General features: G+C 40.8%; 1 protein-coding gene across 4 annotated transcripts; it reads left to right on the forward strand.

The window, feature by feature from the left end:
- The first annotated feature begins 1,045 nt into the window (after positions 1-1,045).
- Positions 1,046-10,373, forward strand: insig2 (insulin induced gene 2). Of its 4 annotated transcripts, none has more exons than XM_006636362.3 (6): positions 1,046-1,120; positions 3,093-3,445; positions 6,588-6,712; positions 7,051-7,217; positions 7,739-7,838; positions 8,145-10,373. In XM_006636362.3, the coding sequence occupies exons 2-6, from the start codon at positions 3,193-3,195 to the stop codon at positions 8,184-8,186; spliced, it is 687 nt and encodes a 228-aa protein (XP_006636425.1). In that variant the 5' UTR covers positions 1,046-1,120; positions 3,093-3,192; the 3' UTR covers positions 8,187-10,373. The 4 variants fall into 4 exon arrangements, with proteins under 4 accessions (XP_006636425.1, XP_015214124.1, XP_015214123.1 ...); XM_015358638.2 differs by having other exon boundaries at positions 1,070-1,129; XM_015358637.2 differs by lacking the exon at positions 1,046-1,120 and adding an exon at positions 1,136-1,259.
- Positions 10,374-14,128: the final 3,755 nt, after the last annotated feature.

Here is a 14,128-nt window from a genome sequence, read left to right on the forward strand (position 1 = left end):
ATTAGCTAAATCGCCTTTCAATATTTCAATTTCAATTGATTTTTAAATGAAAGTACAATATATCATCTTTCCAGGGCGATGCAGAGTTAAAGCTCACAGAATTACTGAATGCTTTTTTTGTCACTGCCATGGCCAAAAGCCAAATAATCTATAGTATCACAAAATCCATATGCAGGGCATTATCAGATTAAAAAATTAAATATGGAAAGTAATGAAGAGAATGGCTCAGCTGTGTAACGTATAGTGCACCTGTGTGCTGTTGTGTTCTAACCAGTAACCTGATAAGGATGAAATACCAGCAACAGGCCCGCTGGGAATCCGCAGTTCACTAAATAAGTATTTCGTGAAGTGGATAAGTAACAGTACATTTTAAAAAGGGGGGAATTAGCGATATCATGCCTGTTCCTGTTTAAAACCCTGCCTCGCCAAGACCAGCTTTGGCACTCCTGGGCTGGACTGATGCGCTTAAATCCCCTGTTTCCACGCTAACAAGATGTACGCTGACGACAAGGCCAACTGGAGAGGCATGGAAATCACAGGGCAGGTGGAAACCAAATCATGAATTTCCCAGAAAGAAGATGATGATAGGCAGAGCAAAACACAGTTATTCGCTGGAGAAGGGAAAGAGAGCAGGCTGGTTTTGTGAACCAAAGACAGTGCCCAACTGTTATCCCAGCTATAGGTTTTAGTCATGGTAACTTAACTGTCCACCTCATTTTACTACGACATATATAAATCTGTTTCTGGCATATTTCTCAGGTACTTCAAACTGGCACCCCGTCTTGAACTACAAACCAATTAACCATCATTCTTTGCAACATCATGGAATGTCAGTGGCCACAAACAGCTGTTGTCTCTTACAGCTACGATGCTCTGTACCAGGTTTTTCCATCGTTAAATAATAATTAATAACAATAATGATGATGATAATAATAATAATAATAAAGTCAACAACTTCCACCACATCCCTCAGGGCTGCTTTGACTCCCTGGTTCATACATGCGACTGCACTGCGCCTGCGGGCTCTTGCTAGGAAATGACGTCACGCCGCTCGACCCTGATTGGAGGTTGAGCGCCGTGCACATCGCAGAGTGACGGGGAAGTGATGTGGTCCTCCGAGGTAAACACGGTAAACTTTATTTTCAGCCTAGGTTTAATCTTTCCGCTAACGAAAGTTTCCGAACCGAAGGATCGTTCGCGTCTTTAGGTGCGCGTTAGTTCGCATGAGAGGGATAAATGTTTTGTGTGTGAGAGATGAGGTAAGAACTCCGAAAGAGAAAACCGCTTTGCTGTGTAAGGTTACTGTCTGTTTCGATCTCGGTACCCCCTGTCAGCAGTTTCATTTTTAATAAGTGGTGTTTGCTTTAAACTGCGTTTTATAGGAATGGGGAAAATGCAAGAGCTGTTAACGTTTATTTGAAATATCAATCGTTTTGACGAGTAAGTTTGTCCCCTGTCCTTCATAGGCCTGCCCGGTGTGATTGGCCTGTCTGGATTTGTGTTACCAGACGGAAGAGTTAACAGCTGTAACGGGCCATGTTTTAAAGTGTTTACGTGCCTTAAAATTGATCCCTTTCTTCCGATCCAGGACAGACTGGCGAGACTCATGCACGACTCCTCCTTTACTGACTTAACTCGGGTTTTGCCATGCTCGTTTCTCGCGTCTTGTGGAGAAGCGCAGTCCAGTCCGTTCAGACCCATGATTTCTGTGTTTTCACTCGCTCAGAATCACTGGATTCATACTCTTCTTTTAAAACAACACAAATCAACTCACTGACACTGGAGTAAGTGGGGTCTTGCGAAGTGTATTCACACACAAAAAGTACCAAAACAACGTCTTCCTAGGTATTCTATCGAAGTGGAAGACTAGACAAGCTTGACTGTAAATCCGGTTTTCAAAGGGAGCTGTGGCCAAATGGTTTTTGGGGAGGAAATGGCATTATTCAAGTGGGGTACTCTTGCTTACAAGACCATTGCGGTGGCTGTGATTGAACACAGGTTTGCTACAAAACGTACCAAACCCGAAGAAGCAGTAACCATGTCGAACATGTTGCAGATGTGAGGTCAGTTCGCTTGTAACTGTACTATTATTGCACGCTGGGGTTCATCTAGACTGTTGTCTTCCTTACTCGCCTCTCTGCGTTCACACCCTAACAGGTATATGGTCCATGACCATCGTGCAGAACTGGAGACACTCTCCCATGGCTTTCAAAACTGACCAGTGTTGTAAAACCGTTTGAGGGCAACACTGAACATGAAGGAAACACCCAAAGAAGGCCATTTAATGGAAGAGTTTCTTGAAGGCTTCACTCGATAATACTTGTTACGCAGACACCGAAACTAAAACACTAGCATGAAGCAGGTGTTGCTTCATATTTATTTTACAGTCAGTTGCATTTAAATGGTTAAAGGGCTATTTGGAGTTGTAATCTCTATTTTGGAAGCCATTCTCACTATTAATCCATTTATTTTGGGTGAAGCAATGTTTTATTGAGTATGTAATTTACGATTTTTCAGAGGCATTATTTTCAGGCGTCTGGCATTCAGTAATACTCTGCCTTTTTTGAAGAAAAAAAAAAACATGACATATTTGAGTTGTAATTCTTCACCTGTCCAGACAGCGTACAATTAGATTTGGTATAGAGTTTAACCAGCTGAATCTAATGTTCCCCTCTCTTTATTATCTCTTGGTTGTATATCTTCAGCTTTCCTGTAGTTGTAAAACTGGATACGTATACCATGTAGACTACAGACTAAGCAGTGCTTTGAGAATTTAAACAACTGTTATGCAGTTTGATGTGCAAAATTGTCTACATGCGTTAAAAGAGAACCTGATAATGGGATTTAAGTGGCGACTGACATAAATCTGCTGTTTTCTCCCATTTTGGCCTTAGAGGAATGAAATATTTTGAATTCTGTCTGATTCCTCTGGTGAAGACCTCATGGCTGTGGGACTGAGCACCCTTGTTTAAAAACAAAATAGGAACAAATGCCTCTGATCACCTCTGACAAGACGGTTTTGTCCGTTACCTTTCTTGACGCGTGCACCAAGGTGAGTGTCAGTGTTGTTGTTGTTTTCTCGTTGATGCCAGGCTTGCAGTGATGCCTGACCGTGTCCAGTGCGCAGGTGGCTGTCGGCGGGGAGACGCCTTAGTGTTCTGAGAGCAGCTCGCGGGGCCGTGTTTGGCAGAAATGGCTGAAGCACCCAAGGTGACGCGACGGCCGTCCGCGCCGACGGTCCGCGGGCCGTACATCTCCGTCGTGACCAACCGCGCCACGAACTTGGTCATCCGGGCAGTAGTCCTGTTTTCCATTGGGGTCTTCCTTGCTCTGGTGCTGAACCTGCTGCAGGTTCAGAGAAATGTCACGCTTTTCCCTCCGGACATGATTGCCAGCATCTTCTCCTCTGCATGGTGGGTCCCTCCCTGCTGTGGAACGGCTTCAGGTGAGCCTTTAGGAAGCGATGGGGATTCCAATATCAGTCATAAATCCAGTTCTTCTGAGTCTGTATGATTTTTGTCGGGTTGACACCTTGACTATAGACAGGATTTTTTTCCCCAAACAGTTACGGAACCAGAACAGTAAACAAAGCGGAACCTTAATTTAATTAGGTGCCCTCCTGATAATGAACGTTTGGAAGTCAGAAGAGGGTAGCTAATATTTACCTGCACGTAATTGGAGACAAAGTTAAATGGAAGCTCTGCTTGTTCTGGATGCTCCATGCAGAGCACTGGCCAAGTCAGATTAGTCCTTTGCAAAGGGCTGCGAAGAGAAAAGCAAAGGCTCGTTCTACACTGGGAAAAAAACTGTTGGGTGGTTAAACCTTCTTCAGGTGTGAGGTGAAGAAAGATTGACAGCCTAATTGTTGTGTTCTTTCTACTTTCGGCATGAGATTAACCTTTACTTGTTCCTTAATCGTTTGTAATTCCTTATTCCTTAATCCTGCCCAAGAAAGTAGCACACGTTTATGTAGTTGATGGAGCAGACCCACAGGCCTGGTCTCCGTGATGGTAGCACAGAATCTGTTGTCCTGTGAATTTGGTTCAGCATTTTGTCATTGCATATTGATACAATAAGAACAAAACTGGAATTTTCCCAATATTCCTATTAGGAATAAAACCAAGTATGTCAGCCTTTTACATAATCGTATTTTTTGTAACACTTTGTAATAAATGAAGTGTGCTACTTTAAGCATCTTTTCTACAAATATTTCTTCTTTTTTTATCAAAGTATTTTTGTTTTGCATTCCTTTACCTATTTTTAACCAGAGTTGGATTTCATTTGACCAAATTGCACTTGAATACCAGCAGAATGAAAACCTAGCCCTATCACTATGGTTAACCTCAAAAGAGCTGCATGAGACAGTTTAGTAAATCAAGATGTATTTTTTTCCCTGTGCCAACACAAGTCACCATTTAATCTCTAAACCTTTCGACTCTCCAGCTTGTTTCACTCTTGGCCAAGGAGGTTTATCCACTCTTAAGTTCCTCAGACGTGCACCTGTTAGCAGCAAACAGCTGGAACCTTTCCTCTCCAGACAGAAGACTTTTCTGCCTTTTTTCAGTATAAAACTTTAAGCCTGAGACTATTTCACTGTACTTTTGGGAATACACACATTTTGTGCATCCAATCATTCAGCTATTCATCTTTTTATTGAAACATAAATACTGTTGCAGCCACCGATTTAAATATTTTATTACCTTTATGATATATATCTGGTAGATATTTAGTGTGTTTCCCAGACAGTGTACATTTATCATAAAGTAACCCCGTGATTATATTTAAACACTTGTTTTCCAAGAAAGTCACGTCGTGCACAGTGTCTTTTCACATTTAATTTGACCTGGAAGACTTTTCACCAGTTTACTTGGCATCTATATTAGTAGCTGACAACTGGGCCCATAGTGTATTCTTATCATTGGTTTTCAGTCCAACATTGGCTAAGACCTTTCCAGACAGAAAGACTGCATAGAGCTGCATAGCTGTACAGAAGGCACTGGAACATACTTCTTAGGAATGGTTAAATGGTTATCTGTGACAGCATTATCAAAGATGCGCACATGGTTAATATAAAAATACATCTACATATATTGTGTCTAGAGGTTTTTAATGCAGCTGCTGTTTATAAGAAGTCAGGTTTTGTGCTGTGGCCTTTTTATAAAACCTGATACCTAGTGCTTTCTCTCTTCACCACACTGTCACGCGTTTGAAGGACTTCTCCATGGAGCGTTGCTCCCAGAGTCCAAACGAGACCTCCCACAGCCAAGCAAAACATGTGGCTGCCCTTTTCGCATCTCGCTGGTCCATGTAATCCTTAATTTCCTCAAAGACGTTCTTCTTGTGACTCCACCAGTCTAGTTCACTGCTTGGGGTGTTACACTAGCTTGTTTTCATTCCAGATCTGCTTTTACAAGGTCAGCAGTGTGCTGTGGATCATGTGTTGAAATATGAAGTTACTGTACTAGACCAGCGAGCTTGGTTCCAGACCGCCATGCACAAAAAGACAATTTGTTTGGACCCTGCAGCTGTCTCATTGATTTTTTAAGATTTCGGCGCTATTCTGAGATACAACGCATACTTTAACAGATCTAACACCATCGTTCACATTTGACACTTTGCATTTCTTGCCTTCATCTTTTCCCTTGCGTCATTTCTGTGACACAATGTCTCTGGGTCATTTTAAAAATTTTACTGGTCTGTTAAACGATTTATGTAGTGTCCTCCTCTGTTACGGCATTTGTTATATAGTAAGTTCCCCACTCTGTTCAAAATGAATTACTGTATTGATGGGAGTGTATGTTTGACATTAAGGGGTTTTCTTTAAAATGCCAGAAGCAGTATTAGTTTTCATGCTGGCAATGGCTGTGTTAGAGAGCACAGCGTTTTCAGAAATTCATGTTGCGGAAGAGAAATTGTTCACTGTTAAAGTTGTTTAACCTTAGCCTGTGAATCTTCATGTAATGGAATTTTATTTATTGTACAAAACAAGGCAAGATTCTTAAGCATGCAGTATATCCAAGCTTGGCTGTGCATATTCTGTAACATGGCAGGCGGTAAGCCTTTTTTTGTATTTTAACCTTTCCATTCATGAAACGGTAATCTGTTTGAGTTTACTTTTTCAGTTTAAGTTTGAACATTTCTGCTGGGTGGTAAATTAACTTTTTGACGTTGCCGTACTAAATTATGCAAATCCAAGATTTAGCTGGGTCTGATAAGGTTCACGGTAAGTGGATTACGTTTAATTAGCTTAATAGTTTGTCTCCATAAACTTATCTCCTGATCCCTCCTTGAGAGTGCCAGGGACTTGGGTTTATTAAGATAAACGCTTTTACAGATTCTTGGCACAGAGGTTTTGAAGATTATTGCACAGCAGGTCATTTTTGCTGTTTACACAAAAGTGGTCTGCTGCACGTTGAAAGAAAAAAATAACAGCAGGATGAAAGCCACAATGATACAACTGTTACATTATTTTGCACTGCAGTGGGGACACGGTTGGACAGGAATAACACCTAGGACCTCAAGAGTTTTGGGGAGGTCATTTTAATCTCCTTTTTTCATCTGTTTCTTTTGTCTTTCTTTCTCTGCAGCTGTAATAGGCCTATTGTACCCCTGCATTGACAATCATCTGGGAGAGCCTCACAAATTTAAAAGAGAGTGGTCCAGCGTGATGCGATGTGTGGCAGTCTTTGTAGGGATAAACCATGCGAGTGCTGTATCCTTTTTTCTTGCTGCAGGCTACACGGAACTACCTTTTATCTGGCTCCAGGAAAACGTGACACATTCCTTTATACATGGAGAGAAAATCGTTTCCGTGGTTCAAAGTTTTAAAAGCTCAAACGTTCAGACTTTGCAGGGTGGGGGGTTATTTTTCTCCACTTTCTTAAGTTAAGAAATGCCCGTGCCCTTAATCTAAAGGTCTTAGATCTACGAACGTATTTCTCAGATTTGGACTAAGTCAGCCTTTTCACACCTTCCCTCCCATCAGGAGAGACTGGGTTTTCTGGCTTCTGTTTTTATTTACACAGTTTTCCTTAAAATGTTTTCTTTCAGAAAGTGGATTTTGCAAACAATATGCAGCTGTCTCTTACACTTGCAGCCCTCTCTATTGGTCTGTGGTGGACCTTTGACAGATCCCGCAGTGGGTTTGGGCTGGGAATGGGCATCGCTTTCCTTGCAACCTTAGCCACTCAGTTATTAGTATATAATGGTGTTTTCCAGTAAGTATTACTTTTTATTGTTTGCGTTTGAACCTTGGACAACAGCTGTTTTTGTAAAGACTTAGCTGGCTGTAAAGCCACCTGTTTGACGCAAACTGTCTCCTTTATTTTTTTGGTCATTGGGTGCTTCCAAGAATGTGCCATTCAAATTCAAAGAGCAAATCCATAAAACCATGAAAGCACAAGGTGGATTGGCCTGCAGACGCCTCAAGCTATTTAACATTCGCTGTGCCGAACTGTACCTTTTGTACAGTGGGGTTTTCTTGACTTTAATGTCCTCTACGGTAGATAGAGTTCATGGTCAATGTAATCCTGGTGGCTCTCTATAAAATAGAGAACGTGGCACAAGTGAAAGGAGGCAGGCAGTTGATGTGTGTTGTCTGCTTTTTCAGATAATCCTGTGTGATCCCAAGATGTTACCTTCTCTTCCATATTTTCCAGTTGATCACTTTTCTGTGAGACGCGTGGTTTAAGATGAGCAGATCTGTATGTAAAGTGCGCGTATCAATTTTTTCTTGAAGGTACACGTCTCCAGATTTTCTGTATATACGGTCCTGGCTGCCTTGCATATATTTTGCTGGAGGAATTACAATGGGTAATATAGGTCGCCAGCTAGCCATGGTAAGTGCCATATTTTTTTAAAATATATTTTTATTTTTACATGTAGTAAAGGTGTAGTTTAAATGGATATAAAGTTAAAAGCCTGTTGAAAGTAGTTTGTCAATCTCCCTATGACATACTGTATCTTTGAGTGGTGTCTTCCACCTGTGTAAAACTCTGTAGTATACAGAATGTAGTGGTCCTCATTTTTGCAGTACTGGTAGTGTTGGTTTTAGGGAAAGCTTTGATGTCTTTTAAAGGTAAGCCTTGAAATGTAATTTCTTCTGTATTATGCAATATAACAAAATATTTTTTTTCTTTGAACAGTACGAATGCAAAGTTGTTCAAGACAAGACACACCAGGACTGAAGACTGCAGTTTAGGTTGTGTTCATATTTTTTTTCTAACTGTACTGTGCATTTTGACTAGATAAAAATGCCAAATTGTAAACGTATATATCGATGTATGATATTGAATTACAAAAATTGCAAGCATTGCAGTTTTGTTTCTTTTGTGCGGTATTCGTCAATGCAATCTGTGATTGCTACTTAAAAAAAAGATTAGGTAGTCTGATGACAAAGCTCATCAGTATGCAATAGACCATTGATAATTTAAAAGAATCCTTCATACTGCAGCTCATAATTTGAGACCTTTGGCTATGTGCCAAACTGTTTTACATCAGATACATCTTCGTTCAGAACATTTGTACTTTGCTTTTCAAAATGTAGTTTTGTGTCTGTAGTTTGCTATATATATTGATAACGTTATCTACATGTGATGTAGGCTTTTTTTTCAGAGCTTCACAACTTTTTATGATTCTGTAGTCTTTCTGCCCAAGAAATGCACACATGTACTGTTATACTAATAATTCATCAAACATTGGCTCCAGTAAATAGCTTGACCCTAGATGATCCCTGGAGTATATAGGTACATAAGTTGTAATTCCATTTAGGAAAGGGAGGTAGTTATTTAGTAGTCTTTATTTTTCTCATTTCTACCATTATAAATGAGGACATAGATAACAGACATGAGAAGTGTTGAACACAGTTTTATCTAAACAAGCTGGAGTAATGCTTTAGAAAAATATCAGTCTGGTTTATATTCAATCCTGAACCAGTGTTCAATTGTGTCTGAACTGGAGCCAGTAAAATTAGAAGCATTCTGCATCAGACTTGTCCAGTGATCTTTGCATGGAATTGTACAAGATGCAAAATAAGGGATTGCTTAGCTTGTTTTAAAATAGCATTTAAATCTATTTAAATGAATCAGATTTGAGTTAGCTTGAAAAAGCAGAACTTTAATAAGAAATTTCCATTTGTAATTATTAAGGATTAATTAAAAGAAATAAGAAGAAGTAAAAAACATTTTAGTATTCTTCTATAGAAATTACTTGTGCAGAGTAAACTATCGCTGGGGTGCTTATTGATGGATGGTGAAAAGAACAGTGCTAATCTGTCAGTTTTGTTATATATTGTATAAAAGACGGGAGGCATTCAAAGCTTAATGAGCTGCATTAGGTCAGTGATGAAGAGGAAATGTTGCAAATGTCTCGTTTTAAGTCTTCATTCAGTATTGTTACTTGTAAAACTCATGACAAATGTTTGCTCTCACTGATGGGACTGATTCAATTTAAATTTTATTCATGTACGTCTTTTTGACATTTGTGAAATAATGGAACAAAAATATGCCTTCATAATGGAAATCAAGTAGCGTTTTTTTTTAGCACACTTTTTAATTGCTCAGAGTTTCATGAACGCCTGGTGATTTTTAAAGTGAAGGACATCTTAGTTTACATCACGGTGTTTCCTTCCCGAGTAGTTCCATCTATTGTGATAGTTTCTGTGCTGTACAACATTTGTACATTATTTTCTGTCAACATTTTGTGGTTGGACTGGTTCTGAATTTTTGGTGCTCAGACAAGCTGCTGCTGATTGCTTTCAGGGACATGGGAGCCTCTGCTCACGTTTGTCCTGTCTGTTTTGAAATGGTGAAAAAACCTATGTACAGTACATGCAGTTATTTGGGCCTTATACTGATGTGCTGTTACTAATGTACTGTGTTCAGGTTTTGTGCTGTCAAAGTAACTTGTCGAGAAGTCATTAAGTAAATATGAACTGTGGGTTTAGACTTGGGGAGGGCCGCTTTGTCCCCCCTTAGCGTCCTCCCTGTGTTTGAAGATTTTGACTTTAAAGTACAGTTTTTGACACCAGACTTTATTCAGGCATCTGCCCCTGCACACACGTCTGAGCCCGTGAAGCTGTAGGACCTGCTCTGAGAAACAGCCTGTTTGCAAGCAGAGCAATGTCAGACGGCTGGACAGAACCGTCTGTAATTTTCAAAGAGCACAGTGGAATCTGGTTAAAAAAAGAACAGCCACGGGACTTTTAGGAATCGAGTAATTGCCCTCTTCAGCATTCAGAATGAATAATAATAATCCGTATTTTAATTGAAGTATCATCGCACGGGATATAAAAAAGGGAGCTTTCTGTTTTTGTACCAAGGTTTGTGTCCGTATGTCATGTTTTTTAATCTGTATTAAATAATACATCCAGCAGATTAATGGTTTCTTCTGTTTCTTTCATGAAAGGAGTGAGGAAGAAAAAAACAGTGCTTCACAAGGGAGGGGTAACCAAATATTTAAAGGCCTTGAAATGAGAAAAGTAGAATGGAGACGTGCAGCGCACCTCCTACAAGCTTATCACGGCTTCATCGTGATTGACAGGGGATAATGATATTTTTTTTATCCCCCAGCAGCGGTATGCAGATTGGGCTCTCAGCCCTTATTGGAGATATAATTGCCATGGTTACTCCTGCATGTACACGCGGAAGGGACCAGGAGGACATGAATCAGCATAAATTCTATAGCAGTGCCTCTGCAGGCTTAATGTAGATTAATGTTACCTGCTTCCTACTGCCTGCTCTTACGCGTACAAATAATTAAGATTAATAATCTGGATTTAAAGCCTTGTTGTACGCAGGATGCCATGCCATCCTCTCTTAAAGAAAATTTAATACATTAAAGCTTCAAGGACAGATTACTATTGTTGTTATTGTTTTGCAAGTCCCTTGTTAATCTTTAGTTGGTTGGTGTATCACTTGCTGTGTTAAACCACGTAAGTGGCTGTCAGCACATTTTCTGATTTTGGAAATGGGGAAACAAAAGTCACCTTTTAAATGTATGTACTGTATTATTGGTTTTCACATTCTCAGTATATGGGTCACCTTGAATTTGAAGGTGGAATCTCAAAAATCCAATTTTTCTTTCAAACTTGTAGCATAAGCCGTTTTGGTGTTGCCTGGGAGTGGGAACTTTTGTTCACGGCTCTGGCAGTTAACCCCTCAGCAGCACTGTCGCGTGGTAAACACTGTGGTTCTCTGACATGAATACTTCCAGTGTCGCAGGTACAGCACAGCTTAGCTTTGCTCTTTTGATGACTCACCTCAAAGAGATATGGAAGCCCCGTAGATCATTATTGCTTCCATCTTAAAGTATATTGCTGCTGAGAAAATTGTTCATCATTAGTTGTAATTTTAAAAAAGTAAGACAAATATATACACCTTGCAAAATGCGGACTATTTAAGAAGTCGCTATGGATATCTTTGATATGGAGCCAGATTTCCATTAAATGTCGAACTGGACACCAGGGGCAGGTGGATCCCTACAAAGCTGGCTTCAGAACCCGAAGACTGTCAACATCCATTTTTAATAAACACGGTATATATCAATCCTCAGGGCTCCAGGTGAGCAGGGGGATCTTTTCAGAAGACAACAGATTTTACAGCTGTTTATCCAGCCTGTGCCAGTCCATGACAGGCTGGCGCCTCCTGTCTTCAGCCCTGCGTGCAGCCGCGGCCCCGTGATAGAAGGGGCCGGGCTGAGATCGGAGGTGGGATGGAGGGGCTGTCCTTGACGTGAGGGAGAAGTGATAAAGCACTTTTGGTTGAGTACAAGAAATTGCTTCCTCTGTTGCCCTTTTTCCTCACAATTACCCCCACCCTGCGTCGCGGGCACATGATATTTTTCACCGGAGCCTATGACAAACCTTCTCCCCGTTCTCGCAAATTGCACCTAAGAGAAAGAGCAGCATTACTGGTTCCGCTTCCTCTGTTTTTCCATGCCCTGCTATTTATCCGTTTTTGTAAACGGAAAGTAATAAGCAATAGACTCAAAAAGCCTTCTGTACACAGGCTCCTTTTCGGCCCCCTTAATCTTGCATGGTATTAACTTGTACATTTACAAAACAAACCTCACGAATGTGAATGAAGGAGAGTTTAAAAGAAGTGTGGGGGGTTAAGCCACGTCAGTTATAGGAGAATAGGCAAATATGTTTTCATAGGTCGCTTAACATTTTATCTATATGCCAGGCAGTGAGCAGTTCCGTTTGTCCTACCTCTGAGGAATTTACACAGGCTGTAGGACACAGAATCTGTATGGAGTGACTTATTGAGAAAATGGGAAGGACTGGTCTCCCTCTTCTTGCCTTTCGCTCATTCTCGCTCTTATGAAGTGTGAAGAATGATCCCCTAAATGAAATCAGGAAGGAACTCGACAGAATCTTGTTTAATGGTGTGACAAAATAAATCACAACTATTCATGGCATCCATCACAGCTAAAAGGTGACCACAAATGATCTGTGAACTACTATATATTGATTACTCATGTACTACAAGTGTCGGATTTAATGTTCGCACACTGCAAAAAGGCGGCAGAGACAGCTGGTGCTTTAACTCTTCTTTGATAGATTTTAATGGTGAAATATTGATTTCTGTCTGGCCAAGGTCTGCTGTTAGGGGCCAAAGTCATTTGTTGGGTAATGCCGGACACCCAGTCCGCTAGTCACAATCAATCATTTTGGCAAAGCACACTGGAACGGAGGGGGGGGTAGAATTTCACAGCAAAGCACCTTGGACCTCAAAACCGTTCCTAGGGGCGGTGTGTGATGCGAACCTCAAAGAAATGCTCCTTATAAAGAAGAAGAAAATATTAATGATAAGATGTTTATTGAGTGGCGAGTCACCGCAAATCGCAGCTGACATGAAATTATCTGAGCACCTCCGAGAGAAAATGAGTGTCTTGGTAAAAGGGTCTATATTTTATTTAAACATCCGTCTAGGACTGGAAACCCAGGTAATCTGTTGTGTTACAACTCAGTGGTTGTTCTCTCCATCCAGAGAGATAACAGAGGAGCTAATAGGAACACATCAATCACAATCAGCTTCCAATTCCATTGGTGTCTCCTATAGCCGGCTACTGTTTAAGCTTCCTAATAATGGTGATAACATAGTTCTATGGTTCTGATAGTGGTTTGCCCCTCTGAGGGTCACATTCATAAACTGATTGAGCAGCTGCAAAGTCAGCATCTCACTCCCATGAAAATGAATATGGGAAACGTGACAACCGGTGCATTATCCTCTTGGAAATACAGCAGGTTCTTCAGAGACCTCGGGTTTGTCAGTGTGTAGCGTACACAGATGTGCTGTGGATAATGGCTGATTCCATTTTGATTATCTTGCTTACCTAATGATTTTTGCTTCAGTGCCCAGCTCAATGGTGTTCATTGGGAAAGTGTTCTATTAGAATGTCAAGGCACACTGAATTGTTATCGGGGAGGACTTGTGCAAGGCAGTGTGTGTTACCATAAGCCTACGGCGTCTGAGAGAGAGACTTTAGGAGTGAAATAGATTTAAAGTGGCTTGCTTGCAGTGCAGTAATTAAAATGCCATGCTTTTAACACACCTTGGACATTTTCTAATCAGAGGCATATACCAGCATGGAGAGTGCAAGTATATTTATTCCAGCAGCTACAGATTGCCGAGGAGATAGAAACGTATATCTGAATCCAATTTGAACCTGACTAAATAAGCTTCTGGGGCATAGAATGGCTGGATTCCAGGAGTCTGAATCGAACTGTCACATTTGACAAATTTCCGAGTGAATCTAATTTAAATAACACATGTACACAGATATCATCCAGAGATCTCACTGTGGCTCTGCTGACATTAAAACCCGGGAACAGGCGGCGCTGCTTTACACCGAGGGTTGTGGGGGTGTGCAGCGCGCTGGCTACCCATGTTGTCGAAGCCAGTACCCTTCTTTTCAGGGATGAGATCCACCGATCAATTAGCCATTAAAAGCGAAGTCGCTACATAAGCCACATAACCAAATCTGCTTTGCAATCTTTCTCATGTTTCCCGTTATTAATTAAACACAAGCAGAAAAACAGAAACAATTCCTTATAAGCAATGTGTGGATAGGTCCGCTCCTGAGATATATTAATAATAATCAAAGTAACGGCCGGTCACACCTTTGC

The sequence above is a fragment of the Lepisosteus oculatus genome, chromosome 12 (genome assembly GCF_040954835.1).
Source record: "Lepisosteus oculatus isolate fLepOcu1 chromosome 12, fLepOcu1.hap2, whole genome shotgun sequence".
NCBI classification, from domain to species: Eukaryota; Metazoa; Chordata; class Actinopteri; order Semionotiformes; family Lepisosteidae; genus Lepisosteus; species Lepisosteus oculatus.